This window comes from Clupea harengus, chromosome 4 (assembly GCF_900700415.2).
Source record: "Clupea harengus chromosome 4, Ch_v2.0.2, whole genome shotgun sequence".
Classification (NCBI taxonomy): Eukaryota; Metazoa; Chordata; class Actinopteri; order Clupeiformes; family Clupeidae; genus Clupea; species Clupea harengus.
In genome coordinates, this window is record NC_045155.1 from 22,916,531 (window position 1) to 22,935,450 (window position 18,920).

The 18,920-nt window shown below is 40.4% G+C and overlaps 1 protein-coding gene across 10 annotated transcripts in view; it reads right to left on the minus strand.

Moving 5' to 3' along the window:
* Nucleotides 1-18,920, minus strand: part of brpf1 (bromodomain and PHD finger containing, 1) — a 74,315-nt gene that overhangs the window by 15,272 nt on the left and 40,123 nt on the right. For 9 of the 10 annotated variants that reach the window (XM_031566812.2, XM_031566813.2, XM_031566811.2 and 6 more), the window contains one exon: nt 11,595-11,742. In XM_031566812.2, coding sequence (XP_031422672.1) covers nt 11,595-11,742 — 148 coding nt within the window. Of the gene's footprint in view, nt 1-9,072; nt 11,521-11,594; nt 11,743-18,920 lie in introns of those variants that run through there. The other variant, XM_031566815.2, reaches the window with a different exon arrangement.

The window sequence follows — 18,920 nt, forward strand, 5'->3', positions numbered from 1 at the left end:
GAAACCCTGGATGACAAGCAAGGTCAAGACCCTACTCCAGGAGTGGAACTCCGCCTTCAGGTCAGGTGACAAGGCCCTGTATAGTACTGCTAGAGCCAACCTGAAGAGAGGCATCAAAGATGCCAAAAACGCTTACAAGGAAAAATTCGAAGACCATCTCACTAATAATAATAATCCAAGGAGTGTGGCAGGGAATTTAAAACATCACCAGCTACAAGAACAGCAACACCAGCACTGTCCACACTGATGCCTCACTAGCAGAGGAACTTAAAATCACTTCTTTGCCCGTTTCGAGGTCAACAGGCCCATCACAATTGCACGGACTCCACCAACCCCCAGCAGCCACACTCTCACCCTACAAGGACACGAGGTGAGATGTGTGCTCAAATCAGTGAGCACAAGGAAAGCAGCTGGCCCTGACGGAGTATCTGGAAAGGTACTCAATTCCTGTGCCAACCAAGATCTTTAACCTTTCTCTTACTCGAGAACCATCCCACCCTGCCTAAAATCAGCTACCATCATCCCCGTCTCTAAGAAACCAGCCATCAACAGCTTGAATGACTATAGGCCGATTGCACTTACATAGGGGTGGGAATCTCTTGGCACCTCACGATTCGATTTGATTCCGAGTCAGAGGTCAACGATTCGATACTAAACCGATTATCAATTCTAAACCGATTATCGATTATCAATTCTAAACCGATAAAACGATTATCGATGCATCTCGATTTTTAAAACATTTGAGTTTGCTACTCAGAGTCTCAAATCACGTCCTACTTTGTGTTTGATAAAAATCAACAGATGAATTACCTTCTCTATTTTTTTATTAGAGAAAAAGTTTTTCCTTATCACAATTATGAATTTCTATGAACAATGCAATAATCGATGCAGCTTGCATTTCAACACAAAATGAATGTGTAAAAAAAAACTTTTCTGAATCGAGACAGAATCGTTCTAGAGAGAATCGAGAGAAATCGAAGAATCGATTTTTTTTCCCACCCCTACACTTACACCTGTAATCATGAAGTGCTTTGAGAAACTGGTTTCACGGCACATCAAATCAAACCTTCCCCCCACATTTGACCTGCATCAGTTTGCTTACAGAGCAAACAGGTCCACGGAAGATGCCATCGACATAGCCCTCCAAACCGCACTAAGCCACCTGGAACTCCGTGGAACCTATATAAGAATGCTCTTCATAGACTACAGCTCAGCTTTTAATACCATCATCCCTGAAATACTAGTCAGCAAATTAACTGCACTAGGCCTCTCCCCCTCCATATGCACCTGGATAAAGGACTTCCTCACAAACCGCCCACAAACTGTAAAACTCGGCCCCCACCTCTCCTCCACCATCACGCTAAGCACTGGCTCTCCACAAGGCTGTGTGCTGAGCCCACTACTGTACTCCTTGTACACTCATGACTGTACTCCGACCCATCCCACCAACACCATCATTAAATTTACTTATGACACCACCGTGATCGGGCTCATATCAGGAGACGACGAATCAGCGTACAGAGATGAGGTACAGAAACTGACAGTGTGGTGCTCAGACAACAATCTGTCACTGAACACCACAAAAACGAAATAATTAATTCTGGACTACAGAAGGCAAAGTGCAGATCCGGCCCCCTCCACATCAACGGGGAATGTGTGGAGAAAGTCCACACCTTCAAGTTCCTAGGAGCCCACTTAATAGATGACTTCTCATGGTCTGCCAACACCTCAGAGACAGTCAAAAAGGCAGAGCAGCGACTACACTTCCTGAGAGTACTTAGGAAAAACAACCTGGAGTGTAATCTGATAGTGGTGCGGTAGAAGGCCACCATCGAAAGTGTACTGACCTACTGCATCTCGGCGTGGTACTCCGGTTGCACTGCAGCAGACAAGAGAGCCCTCTAAAGGGTCATCAAAAAATAAAAATAAATAAATAAATAATTCACTGGCTGCTCACTGCCCTCCCTGGAATCCATTGCCCGCTCCCTTAGCAGGGCCAATAACATCTTGAAAGACTCCTCTCACCCAGGCCACCACCTGTTTACTCTCCTGCCCTCAAGCAGACGGTACAGATCCTTTAGAGCAAGGACCACGCGTCTTAAGAACAGTTTTTTCCCCGACGGCCATCAGAACACTAAATACAGACATGCACTAAACACTAATCACTTTATTGACTACAAGTCACACATACCATCTCAGTCACCTTACACATGTGTAAAAACAAAACTGTTTCTGTATTTATTGTAAAGCACCTCAGGGAAGTACTGTTGATGTATTTATTGTTCCTCGGGGAAGTACTTTAATCTATACCACCGCACTTTGTTGAACTCTTAACATATATATATTTTAAGCTATTCCTACTGTTTTTAGATAGATAAATTGGGGGCACTTTTAGAAACTTGTGAAATAACATTTAACCTTTGTTCAAAATAATTAACACACTTATTTAGGTTTACAGTACATGATCAATTGTCATCAAATGGCAAAAATCAGACTATTAGGCGGTAGTCTACAAATTCAAAGTGTTTTCTTAGATTTTTGGAACAAAAACCAAACAGAAAACATAACTCAGACAATCATATTAAATTTTATTTGTATTTCTTTGTGGTTATTTATTATATTATTACATTTTTTAAATAACTATTTACAATAGTTTTTTCTTTCTTTTTTTGTAATAATAACTTAACATAGTAGGCCTACAGGGAATACAGATAGGACTAGTTAGCTTGCAAGCAGAGCTAGCTAACATTAGCTAACTAACATTAAACTAGCTAAACCGAACTAAATAATTTCTAAAATTATTATTACTAGTTATCATTCACCGTAGGTGATGGTGTGTTGCTTGGCGCCTGGTGACGAAAGGCCATGTATTTCTTGAATTTATCCCTTGATGAAGTCAGCAGATGAATTCGCCTGTGCTGTAATGACTGGCAACTCGTTGTCCACAAGTCTGACATGCCTTGAAAAAATATCGGGTCTTTTTCTCGTCGTCATCATCCTCCACCCCAAGCCAATTTAGCTTCCATTTTTCAACGGTCGCTGGGTGTGTGAATTTTATCTTTTAGAACCGGTTCTTCACGCGTACGCAACAATCAGTCAAGGCGAAAATAAAAAACATTTTATGGCAACTGGACCGGGTCATATAGGCTACGATGTTTTTGACTAGTTCATTAAATTATTATTACAGGAAATTATGGGGGCATTTTTTGCCCCTCTCCTCTTGATTTCAGGGGCAAAATTATATTTCTTAGGGGCAGTTTTGCCCTTTGCCCTCGTGTATTTCCGACGCTGGCTACATGAGATATTGTAAAGCAACAGTATGTATATACCTTGAGCTAACCATTGTAAGCCTTGCAAACATCTCAGAAAAACATAGCGAGCTTGCTTGCTAATGTGAACTGGCTAGCTAAAATTGGCTAATCTCTCACAAAACACCATTTCTGGTTTGACTCAAAATAGAGTCTCATCATACTGTCACTAGCTTCTCACATCTTGTCACCATGGGTATAGTGGAGTGTATTAACACGTATAACATAGGTTAATATCCATTCACTAACAGTAAACCTCTAGTGGAATGCATCTTATTTTTCAGAACTGCTGAAAAACATAGCAATAACTAAATGTAAAAACAGTACAACGGAACAATAAAAACAGCCATCCATGTCAACGTAGCATTGAAGAACCCAAATTCACTTTTTGTTGAACTAAATGTGAGTAATCCAACGATGCCTCAATTTTGACTCATGCGGTTAAAAAGTTGTGTGTGTGAATATACCTCCAAATTGGCCCCATTGGTGTCACTAGAGTGCTTGAGTCTCATACATCAAACCTGCCGAATAAAATGAGGGTAGCAGCCCAAATCATTGAGCCAAATTTCACAACTTTTAACCCTGAAGTTCTAGCCACAGAAGCAGTGGAAGAAGAATATACAGTTAGGTCCATACATATTTGGACATTGACACAATTTTCATCATTTTGGTTCTGTACACCACCACAATGGATTTGAAATGAAACAATCAAGATGTGCTTTAAGTGCACTTTCAGCTTTAATTTCAGGGTATTTACATCCAAATCAGGTGAACGGTGTAGGAGTAACACATTTTATATGTGCCCCTAGCCTGGATACCAGACCGAACTTAGCCCCGCCCACACATTTTTTGGTTGGGAAGTTCGGTCTGGCATTACTCCATTGAGGAGAAATTATCTGCGGCTCGATATCGGCCGTACCAATCAAATTGTTAAGGCGGGCTTTATACGATGATGGACAGATGATCAACAGTAACGTAACCAACCACGTCACCAACACACGAGTTGAATTCGTTTTCAACAAACATGGCTGCCGCTGGAGAGCTGAATTGTATAGATTCGAGTCCATTTAGACATTGACAGTGCATTCATTTTGAAAGAGGAACAGAGAAACGCGATTAAGGCATTTGTCAATCGAAAAGATGTTTTTGCCTTCCTTCCTACGGGATCCGGTAAAAGTGTAATGTATCAGCTGCCAATGGTCACATACTACATTGTTCTGATTGGTTGTAGGTAACCAATTGAGCGAAGAGGCATTTTTTCTCCTGGTTCGGTTGAAACACGCCCCATAATCACAGCCCAATGGAGCGATATCAGACTCATATTCTGACTAGAATTATGAGTATGACATCGTCAGGCTAATGTGCCCCCCCTTTTTAAGGGCAACAATATCAAGACCAAAGGATGAAAAAGGCCTGTCTTCAAATAACAATTATGATTTTAGACCAAAGATATGAAGGGTAACGACATGTTTTTTTCTGATTATAAAGCCCCAGAGTGGTACAATTTGGCTTTTTATTGGGCTAAAACTGACTGACTGAGTGATAGCACCAAGTAAAAATATGGCATACAACACTTTATGCAATACAACTTTGAGTGTTTAGATTTTTTACTTTTCTGTGATCAGAGGTGACAGAAGTGAGTGATGGAATGCTTTGACTACAGTCTCAGCTTGAATTAGCTTTGAGATTTAGCCAAAAGTAGCAGATGTGAGCTGTGGACAAGTAACCAGATGGCAAGTTCACATGTGTTTGTTGACCCTTCAAAGCCCTGAATGGGAGATGCAACTAGTCACTAGGTCAGTGGACTTTTACTTTGATTCACTGCCAAGAGGCTCATCATTTGGATCTCCTATGTGGGCACAGAAAGAAAAGACCAGTGCAGAAAGGGAAGAAATTACCCAAGTTGAATTTGGGAAAGAAAAAGCAGGCAACAAAATATTATATTATATCGGACTCAACCAAATGAGAATGAGTACTTTTGTGTGGAACTATTTTCAAACAGCCAGCCAAAGGAGACTTTTAATTTAATGTTTAAGGTTTAATGTGTGAGGTACAGAAAATGCTGCATGTAGACCACCTCAGGAGACTTGAAATAATTCTTGCAGACAAAAGGTCTCAGATTTAGTGTGCTCAGACAAAGGTCTCAGATTTAGTGTGCTCAGACAAAGGTCTCAGATTTAGTGCTCAGACAAAGGTCTGAGATTTAGTGTGCTCAGACAAAGGTCTCAGATTTAGTGCTCAGACAAAGGTCTGAGATTTAGTGTGCTCAGACAAAGGTCTGAGATTTAGTGTGCTAAGACAAAGGTCTCAGATTTAGTGAGCTCAGACAAACCCCTTTGGTATGTCAGCATTATTACTTTCTAGAAATGTTTAGAATTATGTTCACTCAAAGCTCGAAGTATGTTTTTACGTATAGTTTTGCGATAATTTTCAAACTAATTTTGATATATGGCATATTTGATATTTGACACGTGTCAATCCCACTAGCCGTCTAGGATAAGCAGAGTTCTGTGGTCCGGGACAGCACATCCCGCGAAAATGTAAGAAAAGCTTTCAAAGCATGACATTGCTGGTCTTTTAAAGACACCATTTCAGTTACAACTTGGCTGGTCCACTTTGGATATGAAATGTATCCATAGAAGAAATCTACTTCCCCTTGAACACTGAATGACAAAGGTGTGTCCAGAACCTCGATTTGTGTGAACAATCTTGAAGCCATTGACGCTTTTGACGTGGTTTAGGAGATGTACCTGTATATAGTAGGGTTTTCATGAAAACCAGCAGGCCAAAACTCAGACACAGTCTCTCTCAACACAGCCGGTCAGCTACTGGAGATAATGATCAGGAGTAGGAGGAATGGGTCAAGTTGCCCAACAGCTCAACGAAACAGTTAGCATCCACCATGAGGCCAGAAAGTCAGATAGTTGAAGTTGATATAAAGCGTGACAATTATATTGCTAGATGTGCTATTTAGTTCTTCAGTCCAACACAGTTGTTAATGCAACACCTTTCTCAGGAAGGTAAATTAATAATAACAGTAAACTTAACAGATTAACTTAAATTTGCCATTCAATACAAAACAAACATAACATTTGGCTTAAAGCCAAAAGTTTAACACCAAAACATGGGTAGCTACCTAGTTGAGTACACATCAAGTTGATATGTAAATCACGTGTGTATGTTGCAGACAGTGAATATGTATTTAACCTGGCAGAGTTACTGTGTGCAATACTAACTACCAGGCGAAAAAATGCATTTCCATGTATAGGTCGCACCCAAGTATTAACCGCAGAGCTGCTGGAAATTATGGTATTATTATCACTGCATTGGCATATTGATGCATCCTCCTCTGGAAAGTATCCCATTCTCTTCCATAACTGTAACGCACAGCTGATATTAGTTGGCCTGTGTTAGTATGAGGCTACTCTCTTGGTGTATGCTGTAAGATCAGCAGAGTGAATTAAAAGTGAGTTTGGGCTTTGGGTTAATTAAAATCAAGTCTCAAGTCTAATGCACACCTGAAAAAGTTTCCACTACACTACATCACTACAGCCTCTTAGTATCAGTGACTGTGCGTTCCTTGCTTACTCTAACCCTAACACCAGAAGTAAATCCACCATAAATCCACTCTATTGATTTCGCCACAAGGGACGTAGTTAAAACTCCAATGTTAATGAAGTGGTGAACAAAGCCTTCCCGTGTCATTGAAAAGAAACAAGCTTGTAAGCCGCAGCAATTTGCGGAATTGTATGGACTTTTAAGATAGAAATATATCAAAGTAATATACCACAGTATACTTGTAAAGATTGAAATTTGCATGTTTCATTTTTCTAGTTATTTAGGCCAGTTATCCGGGTAAGCCTACATTACCACCCTGATCGCACTTGATTGAAGCCACCTTAATGGCTCAGATGGAGTCATCCTAACTCCCTGCTGTTTTGTACAAGGTTGTTTAACATTTGATTTCATAATTTTCCTTACACTTCAGAATACTGATCTCATGCATGTATTGCATATTTACATTTTGAATGTACATCTGAAGAGAGAAGCAATCATTGAAGTTCTTTGTCTCTACTTTGGTGAGAATGAGGAGTGTCTAATCAAAGAGTAAATACTAAGGCTGGGTTGCACCAACATGGATTCAATTAATCCTGGTTTAGAGTTAATCTAGGTTTAGTAAATCCAGGTTTAAACTGGTTTATAATTAATCAGCGTTGTGTTGCACATCTTAATTTTAACCCTGGATTAGTTAAACTAGTTTAAACAAGGGTTAAAACAGGATTAGTTTATGTTCAATGTCCGCCATGATGGATTCCGACGAAATGTAAACAAATTCACAATGTATGTTTAACAAATACGGAACTAAATAGCCCTAAATAAACGCATCCGCTCTTTTTCCTAAACTAGCTGCTTGTTGAATAAATGCCGTTACTGATACCGTTAGTTACCGTTTAGCCTACCACTACAGCGGCTATAGCTAATAAACACAGTTACTTTAGCCAGCTAGCTAGCTATTATGGCACGTCAAAGAGGATCAAACTTTTCAACATTTGAAAAGATGTTGCTGACCGAGTTGATGGAGGAGTTTGGGGTTACAATTGAGGATATGAGGACTGACAGCAGTACACTAGAGAAGAAGGAGAGGAACTGGGTCCAGTTAGCTGAGCGCTTCAATGGCTCTACCGGTATCAAAGAGACGAGGGACAGGGTACAACTGAAAGCCTGTTGGAAAAACCTCAAGGCTAAAGCCAAAAAAGATGCGGCGGTCAATTTCAAACTGGCGGAGAACCACCACCAATGACTACGGATCTTCTGTCAAAGAAGATAATAGATATGATCCCGCAGCAGATTTCCCCCTCCCCAACCCCTACGACGATGACGGTGTATTAGATGACAGTACAGCCACAGAAGCTGCAAGTAAGTTACTACGAACTAGATGACGTCGCTAGCTTATAATCGTTGTGTTGATTATGTACTGCTGTGACTGTGAACAGGTAAATAGGGTGTAAATTTTATGAATAGCAGGTTACAATAATTGCTGTCACCCCAAGTAAGTTATCACTCTGTCCAACGCCGTTAGTTGCAGCAATAACGTGACAAAAATGACGAAAGTAGGCTATAATTTGTTGTCAATAAAACAGAGATAAACCTCCTCCAGGGGTGGTTTAAATATAAATGCTAATCCAGGTTTAGACTAGGTTTAAAATGACTGGTGCAACAGATTTGTAAACTAAGGTTAAACTAGGTTTAAAGTTTGGTGCAACTGGATTAAAAGACAAACCTGGTTTAGACCTAGTTTAAGAGTTAATCCTTGTTGGTGCAACCCAGCCTAAGTCCCCTAGTGGCGTATTCCGCCCGTCTGCTTGGGTTTAAATATGAAATTCCGCTAAGTAGTGGATTCTGAATTTAGCTGTATATATTTGTCTCTGACAGGGAAAATTTGCATCACATACCATCACTGCCCTATATGTGAAATACACTTGGCATTCACTTTACTGTAAGAGTGGCACATTATGTTGACATATTTCTATATGAGTAAGTAAGCAGCAGCAGAAGCAAAACTGTATTATGGGAAAATTCAATTCATTTGTCAAGAACATCGGTTCCCAAACTGGGGTACGCGAAGTGGTTCAGGGGGTACACAGAGAGAACATTTGATTTGCGTTTTTAAAGTGAAAAAGCCCATTACATTTTCAAACTGAGCTATAAATAGAAATGAAATCTTAAATAGTCTGAACGTAGCTGGAGTTGAATGTCTGAAGGGGTACGGGACTGATTGAATGTCTGAAGGGGTACGGGACTGTAAAAAGTTTGGGAACCACTGGTCTAGGACATCCTTATACCCTACAAATCTCTTGGTAGGGCTTATAAACTAAAAACAAATGTATGTTTGAAGGGACACATGGTGTCCACAGACAGCTACTACTGCTCCTGCTCTTTTTCAACAGCTCAACCAGCAAAAAACACCAGTGTCAGGCACTGATTGTGTTAACAGGATAGACATGCCCCCTCAACTCTGTGCTTTGAAATTGAAAATTGCGGCCTTCAGACCCTCCTATGTTTTTTGAGAAACACCCAATTCTAACGGTGTCTTTACAAGATGCTGACACAGTCACTGTCCTCTCCACCGTGCATGATAATCTCGTGATAAGAAAATGAGTGCAGGGCATGGGTCCTGCTAAACTAAAGTGTGTGGAGGACTACAATAGTTTCATGGGATCATGGAGATGGATGGAATGGCTAAATAGATATGGAGGCCCAAACCATTTTGGGACACGTCATCTCAGAGTGTATTTGTCAAGGGAAGAAATTATCAGCCAATTCTGAGATGGTGTGGTGGAAAGATTTCCCCACTTTTGGTGAAATTACATGGAATGACCCGATTGTGGTGCTTCTGTGTATGTGTATTATGACTGGGTACAGTATATGTTTATATGACTGGGTACAGTAGTCCTATTTGTTTATGTGTATTATGTTTATATGACTGGGTACATTAGTCCTATTTGTTTGACTTGTATTAAATGCGCAGCATTAAACAAACGTTATCCATGGCGTAGTCTAAACACACAATAATGACTTGTTACTTCTATTCATGTCATATAATAGAACTGAGGTAGGAGATTAAATGCTACCCAATGAGCTCCAATGAGTCTCATTTCTTGAAATGGTTGCAACAGAATGCAGAAAGAGAATGCATTTAGGTCGTGTTCAAATTAATCAACAGAATAATAGTTTACAACCTCCCACATGCACTCCCCATCCAGGTAATGGTCACTGCGGCGTTTTATGCATTGGGTTCTTCCCACCCATGATCACTCTCTCTGGGATTACTCTTGAGAGGCTTCAGTATATCTACACATGCAGTCATGAGTAGCCTCACATCATGCAAATGAATGCATTAATATCCACTCACACCCCTTCTTCCGTTTCACTCACCTGTTCATTTTTTGGGGGGGCTTTTGGGTGCATTGTGTACACCCAATACAGTTTGTTCCCTTTCTCTAGAGTCAGAATAGAGGATAAAAAGACATGTATAGAGGATACAATTTCAATCTAATTCACGTTTAATACCATGGTTTCCTGAGATGAACTTAATGATGTTGAAGTAAACGCATAAGACCATCCCTTTGCATCACCACGTGATGCCAATATGGGGAAAGGAACGAGACTACTAATGAACCCAGATTCCACCGCAATTTTTTCATTTCCCTAGTACTTAGCTCAGTCCCCTGCAAATGCGTTCCATCAGATGAGTTTAGATTATTTAATTGACCATCACATGGTACGCATATTTTGACATTTTACATGCTAAATCAATTCTGTGAATGTTTCTTTTATTTTTGCTGGGTGTCCCGGCCTTGAACACAGAACTTCATATTGCATATCCTGTATGGCAAGTGGGAATGCCACATATGTTAATCTGTCTTTCGTAAAAACATACCTCAACAAGGTATAAAAAGGTATGAAAGGTATAAAAACATACCCCAAAAAGTGGAAACCTGTTGCATAGTGTTGGTTTAAACAGCATGTCATAGCAACCTCACAGCATAGATTTATTCCGAGCAGCCATTACGTTTCTTTGGATGGGGTAATGCCACTTACTGTTTTTCCTTGTTAAGTGAGTCATCCCATGATGTGCGGTAGGAGTTATGAGCTTGGTAACTTTGTGGTTGTGAGTGTGTGGTTGACATCAACGGGGCACAACAGTTAAAGGGATAAACGAATATTGGGATAAATAGCATTTTTGCATAGGAGAGTGCAAATAGTATGTTCCACCAAGTAAAAGATTCAGTATGAGAGATAGCAAAGCATGATCTTTGTCAGTATCTTCCTGGAAGAGTCATTTCAGGTATTTTGTGCTGCATACAATCTGCCTTGGCTTTTCATTGTTTGCATGTGTATGTGCGAGTGCATTGAGTACCTGGTCCTGTCATTGTTTGCATGTGTATGTGCGAGTGCATTGTTTGCATGTGTATGTGCGAGTGCATTGTTTGCATGTGTATGTGCAAGTGCATTGTTTGCATGTGTATGTGCGAGTGCATTGAGTACCTGGTCCTGTCATTGTTTGCATGTGCGAGTGCATTGTTTGCATGTGTATGTGCGAGTGCATTGAGTACCTGGTCCTGTCATTGTTTGCATGTGCGAGTGCATTGTTTGCATGTGTATGTGCGAGTGCATTGTTTGCATGTGTATGTGCGAGTGCATTGAGTACCTGGTCCTGTCATTGTTTGCATGTGTATGTGCGAGTGCATTGTTTGCATGTGTATGTGCGAGTGCATTGAGTACCTGGTCCTGTCAGAGGCCGCGCTGCTGCTGCTACTGCTGGTGGAATCAGAGTCTGAACTGGAACGTGGGAGACTGCGTTCATTGCGGTATACACGGAAACTCTCAGTCACAGGCTGGCTGCCACCATCAAAGCCATTGCTAGGCAAACCTGTGTACAATAACAGGAATGTCCCTAGGTCGATCATTATTTAATTCATTCATAGCATACGTCAACTTCAAAACAGAAAGTTTGGTTAGGAGACAAGGAAACAGAATTTAGATTAGGCAAACTAGATAGATAAGTTACTTGAGCAAGAGTCGCATTCAAGGTAGTCACTCAATGCAAGGTTTGTTTCACTGTTGGAATATTGTGCTCCACCACCCGCGCCAACTAAAAGATGTTTAATGAGCTCTTTTAAGAGGAAGAAAACAACGCTCTTTACACACAGAACATTATGCACCCGTCGCGCGGCATTATGGGAACAACTATGCCGGCACGCTACAATACATTTATTATGAAATGACATAGTACTCACTTAATGCGAAATCTGGGCCTGTTTAGATGCACACAAACGTGGTATCGGGGCAGGAATTGATGAGGCACACACGTAATTCCTCATCAAGGGATCGCAGACGTTCTCTATGTTTAAGTCTTAATGTTAAACTTGAAAAGCCAAGCTTGCATAAGTATGTTGTGGAGAAGGGGAGCAATGTTGAGAAAGCGCTGTTTGCCACAATTGGGTATTCTTTGGCAGCAGTCAGCCAAAAGTTATCCATAGGTAAATCAGCATGGAGCAGTTTTAATGTGCGGTCTTCTTTGAGTTCAATCAATTGTTCTTGCTCCTGCAAAGTCAAATTTGTGTTATCAAACACTGCCCTGTATGGGTCCCTGACCCAGTCAAAATCGTTGTAGGCTAAGGGAATATAAAAGGAAAGTTTCTCCACAAGTGTCGTCAGGTGTTTCTCGAACACTTCGCACAAGGCAGCGGTGTTGACTTTTTCTTGCCATTTTTGGGTGAGGGGAAACATCTGAAGAGTACCCCTTCCAAGGTGTTGTCGCCGAGACCTTTGAACGAAATCCAATTTATTTTGTCCGTGCTTGTGAGTAGGTTTTCGTCACGGCCTTGCATTCTTGTGTTGAGATCATTGAGATGTCTGCCAGGTAAGCAAGTCTTGCGCTCCACTCGTCACTTCCAAGCAGCTTGGCACCATCGAACTTCTCATCCGTCAAAAATGTTTTCAGTTCCTCCCTCAATTCATATACGCGAGCTAGAACTTTTCCCCGTGACAACCATCGGACATCTGTATGTATCTGTATCTTTGCTGTGCTCCCATCTCCTCACATAAAATTGAAAACAGGCAGCTTTTTAGTGGTCTTGTTTTAATGTAGTTAACCATGCTCACGACTCTTTCCAACACACCGGTTAGCTCTGCTGGTAGCGTTTTAGCAACAAGTGCCTCCCGGTGTAGAAAGCAGTGGGTGACCACAACATCTGGGTTTTTCTCTCTCACTCTGCTCACAAAGCCTTTGATACGCCCGACCATGGCTGCAGCTCCGTCGGTGCAAACAACCACACAACTGTCCCACTGAAGTCCTCCTTGGTTGAGATACTCCGATGTGACTCGGAACATTTCCTCCCCAGTCGTTTTTTCGGGCATTGCCTTACAAAAAATGACATTTTCGCGTAAAGAAGCTCCATCCACAAGGTGCACGTTAGCCAGGAGTTGGGCATGGCCACTTATATCTGTCGACTCATCGAGTTTGCAAAGCAAATTTCCCGCTGCAGCGTATCTTCTCCAGAACAATACTCTCGATGTCAGCAGACATGTCATCAATACGTCTCGCGATGCTGTTATCTGAGAGGGGAACTTTAGCAATCTCCTTCACTGCATCTGGGCCTAACATGACATTGACAATGGCTTTGCAGGCGGGTAATATCAATGATTCCCCCATAGTGTGTGGCTTTTTTGACTTAGCTACAAGTTCCGCTACTAAATAGCTAGCTTCGAGGGCTCTCTCGGACACCTTTGTGACCTTTGTCATCATAGTAGCATGTTTCACAGTGCCGTCACGCAAACAAACAAAATAGTTGGGGTCCTTGTCTTGGAGCGCAGGGTGTTTAGTTTGCAAGTGGCATTTAAGCTTGCTAGGGACCATGGCACTGTTAGCTAGCTTTTCCCCACACACAACGGACTTGTGCGGCGGGAACCCCAGTGAAGGAAAATCCAAATGACAGATACTCATCACTGTACTGTCTTGAGCTCACCGTTTTAGCTTTCTTTTGACACCCACTTGTATTGGGCTCATCATCTGGATCAGGTGTGGGGGGATCTTGATCAGGACCGAGTTCAACTAGTTTTCTTTTCAAAAATGTCTCCATTAGCCTTTCATGCGTGTACTGTACCTATCTCTTAATCTCACTTTTTAAATTGTCGCCTCAGCAAATCTGCCTATTAATTACACTGCGTACCGCCACCCACAGACAGAGGAGAGTATTGAGCGCTTCATACCACCAACAGCGCGACGACACACACACACACACACACAAGTTGGCTCTTCTCGCACATAGCGATTTTTTTCACCAATGAAGTTGCAATATGTAAAAAATGATTTTTTTTCACGGCACACCTGACGGCCGCGGCACAGTGGTTGAAAAACACTGTATTAAGGAATAGGAAGAGGGTTTTGATTGGACATACAATTGGGATGCGACTCCGTGTGCAGGTGACTTGTTAGTTGTTGTATTTCAAGATATATGTTATATACAAATTATAACCACTAATATTGATCAAACTTTTGACTTTGAAATATGATCAAACTTTAAATATATGGCAAAGGCTCAGATAAATGCAAATTATGTAAAAATGTCTTGTTGCACACTAAACTTATGGTAAAAGTTCAGGAAGGCACAGTCAGTGATATATGAATGCTACACTTTTAAAAATGCTGTAAATTTACAGCCAATTTCTAAGTAACATACTATGTTTCCATCCAAGGAGTTTGATGCCTTAACACATCAAAATGTTTGTCGACAGACAGTATGGAAATAAGAATTTACAATAATATTTCTTATGTGTCAACATAATGTTTTGTCATTTAACTTTGCTGTGCAATATCACTGAAATGTCAAATGTATCACTTAAATAATTCAAAATTGTATCAACTTACAGTAATTGCAGTACTTTAAGTTTAACAGTAGGGTATTTTTTCTCTCTTTTTAAAAACTAAGAATTAGATTTGCTATACTAAAAACACAGGCCCCACAGTAGGAAATTAATTTTCATTACAGAGATTGAAATCCTTTATTTTTTTCGATGGCCAGATTCACACCAAAGATGGACCCCATCTGAGCCAAACAAATTAACCTTGGTCTCATTATCTCTTATTTTCATTTTCTTTGGCAACGTTTAATCTTGCAGTTTTGTGAGGAAGAGCTGTACAGCTCAGATGGGGAAGAAAAAGTTGTACTGACTCATGTTCATCGTGTTCCTACTGTGGGGCCTGTATTTTTAATACAGTAAATCTAAACTGTTATTTCAAGTCCACTGAATCGTTACCAATGCAGAGAAAAATGATGAACCACAGTAATAGCACGCCATAAACCTTAAAGGCTTTTCCTTCTAATTAACACACTGACAAACACATTTCCTGTTTGAAAAGTACCTAAAATAAGTAAAATGTTAAAAATGTCAAAGCACCGGAAAAAACTACCACACTAGGAGTGGCTAAAATTGTTAGCGCAGGCTAACGTTTGTAGCATAATCTATTTTCTAGTAGCGTTACAAGATATTCACATATTCATGATACATGACCATTTTTTCTTAGTTTTCTGTGTGTGCTAGTGTGCGCTCTGAGGCTATTTACTCTATGCTTGCTCAAACAGTACAATGTGTTTGGACGCTTATGGACGATTAACAGCCCCACTCTGCATTTACAGTACCTGGGTCAAGGCTATTAGCCCTCCCATTGATGCTTTTTGTATACTACAATGACAGGGTCATAAATGTTAGATGGCCATTTATTTGTTCATATGAATGGAGTGATTAAGAGCTTTTATGCTAATAGCATTCCCAGGACCTTGGAGAATCACCCCTTTGCCCTTCAAACACTTTAATTCAATGGTTGCGCTTCCCACTGCAAGCGTGTCAGAAGATTATCGTTAATGGTACTAGGTCTAGTACCATATCTATTACCCTTAATGAGCCGAGGTTCTGCTCAAGGTTTCAGGGAGTTTTACCCTTCTCCTGTTGCCATTATGGATCCGGGGGGGGGGGGGGGGGTGTTAGGTCCTGGGCCTTCATTGTTTTGGCACTATATAAATAAAATTGAATTTAATAATAGGTCGCCAGGAGGATCAATTAACGATTTGGCTTAAATGTTTAGCAACCATTCCCACACGACATCATAATAAACTTGCAATAAATGGCTTTTGGGAATAAGGTACATATGTGTGTGTGTGTGTGTGTGTGTGTGTGTGTGTGTGTGTGTGTGTGTGTGTGTGTGTGTTTTGCTTGAAATGCAAAAATTCATATTTGTAACTTTTAAATGGTTAGTAGCACAACTACACTGCATTTAGTTTAACACGACACAATGACGTAACGTTGAATAAACTGTAGTTAATACCGGACAATACACAAAATAACATTAAATACTGTAATGCGGTTTATATGCGGTGCGGTTAATAGTCTGGAAAATGCGGTAAATATGTGCAAAAAGCATAGTGCCGTGTGAAATGATATACCTTGGCTATTTAAGTAATGTCAATAATCTCATTCCCTGGAACAATAGGCCAGTGTATGCTGTCCATATAGTTGTGGATCAATGCATTATAAACCAGAGAGTGGCGCAGAGAGTTCTGGGATCTCTTTTGACTCCACCACATTTTATAGCCTACTGCAACAGCGCATTATATTTCTCCGCACACCACAGTGCTATAAGACACAACTTACGACCAGTGTTGCCTGCCACTGGGACCAACAAAAGCCCCAATGCCCTGGCACACATTATATCATGTGATCTCTCTAAGGCTGTTTGCTGGTCCAAACCTCAGAGTGATTATTCCCCTTTCTGGTATCTTTTCACATTACATTATTGGTTGTGAACCGTGGTCTGTTTATGTCATTAACACATATTTACCAATGTCGCTAGGCAATGACGGGAAAAATGGAAAGTCACACTCTAGCCTATTTTCTTCTTAATCATTCATTATTTGGGGTCAGCACCAAAATTAAGAAATATGAATTGCTTATGTTATTATTGTTATATTAATATGCCTCCTGCTGTATAACAATAACGCAAGTTGCTCAGGAGGTTTTTGCAGAAACAGGCAACAATACAACATGAAATTACAGCTCTTCTTGCAGACAACATTTGCATACCCTCAAGGCGGGGAAACAATATGGCTACCTGCAGTTTCTAAATAGTTTTTAGGTGCAACAAGTGCAAATTACTTCCTGATTTCAGATAAGATAGCTTTCACAAGAAACACAAACCACACTCCTGTTTAGGTGAACCGTACCCCAGACCCCCATTTGCAGGCAGACTCTCCTGAGTTTGGAAAACAGCTTCCACACCGGCGAAACCGAGGGATCAAACAGGCTATCAGCTCTAATGTGAAAACACCCTAAATAAGCTTTGGCTGCTACCCTGAAAGGGCAGTTAGCCTAGTTGCACATTATTAATATATTTGCCATAGTTCCAGTTAGTTCCATTCCAATAAATACTAATTACTACTAGTAGTATTAGTACTACTTTCTAATAAATACTAATTACTAGTAGTAGTATTAGTACTACACTACATTAAATACTAATTACTAGTAGCAGTATTAGTACTACATTGCATTAAATACTAATTACTAGTAGAAGTATTAGTACTAATACTAGCTAACTGATTACAGTGCATGCATATGTACTGTTATCCGGTGGTGGCTTCTTTGTTCCTTTATCTGCAATTAATTCAGCTCGCATCGCTTAATGTAGAAACTTCAACCTAACTTTGTTGCGTAGGTTTTGTAAAGGACACTTACTTAGAAAGTATATGAAAAACACTAATATTCTTCACATGTAAAATGTAATTTTCAGACATTGCCTTTCCTCTACATGGGTTCTATGCTTACTTTTTTTTGCAAGTAGCACTTGTGCACAGGTAGAAATTAGGGCGCGCAGGCAGTTCTGTTTTAAGGACTTAAACATAACGCATCACTATTTGACAATTAAACATATCGATTTTACTTTTTATTTTTAGTGCATCATACTTTTTTGTTGGGAGATGGGTCTTCTTCAGTCTCTTAACTGCCTCTGGAATAATGCCCATACTGAGAATACCGAGCTAGCTTCTTATACCTAGCTTAAGGGTCTGATGCATAGGGAGGGAACGTACTCGAGTCGCCCCTTGGTGGTTACGTTCTTAATGCTGAGCGAAATTAATGGGATTCTCCATAGAGACGTTTAAAAAAAAATTGCTCCACATTGACAAGTTAGTGCAGTGGCTTCCATGACATATGCTTCCAGATAAACTTTATTGATTCCGGTGAGTTTGAATTGTTTAGAATTGTTTGTAAAAAGGTAATGAGCTCCAATGAATGTCACATAGATGACTTCACCTGTTTGTGCGCCTCAACGAGCTGATCAGATTTGTATTGCTTGGCTGGCTTGATTTTTTTGTAATATTTTTTTTTTTTTTAAATCCATACTGCGTGATGATAACCATTACAGGTCAGGTCATCTGGAGCAGTGCCACTACTCACATGGAGAGCTGACAGATGGTGTCAGGGATAACATAAAGGACAAGACATGGGCTATGGTGAGCAGGGCACGTGACTTGAGTTGCAGTCCATTTATGAAATAAATGTTGCAATTTCAAAAATTTGAAAGAAGGTAAACTATCGCTTGAAATTTTTACAGTTAGTAGGTTATTACTGTGCAAAAAAAAGTTTTTGTCGATAACTTCACTGATATGGCTTTGTAGTATTTGTTTGAAAATTCGATCTATGGGATTTTACAAGTAATCTGTCCTCGGTAGGATTGAAAAGACCAGGGGCGTGGGTCTTTACTTTGATTCCTTATAGCTGTTGTCTTGTGCACGGTTCACCGAAGTTACATAGTGGAATACCAGACATTCTGGGTGTGGCGAGGCAGTGGCACAGATGCCATTCTCCCTATTTCAAGTCAGTGTACCATCAAAAGGATTTTGAAGGTGTTATTTTAAGGTAAAATTGTTACATAATGTTGCTTTAAAACGGTCATGTAATGTTAATGAAATAGAAGTTAATTTAGCAATCCTCATCACAGGTAGCCTGAAACTGTAATATAAGCGCGCTAAGAGGATAGACATACCATCATTATCC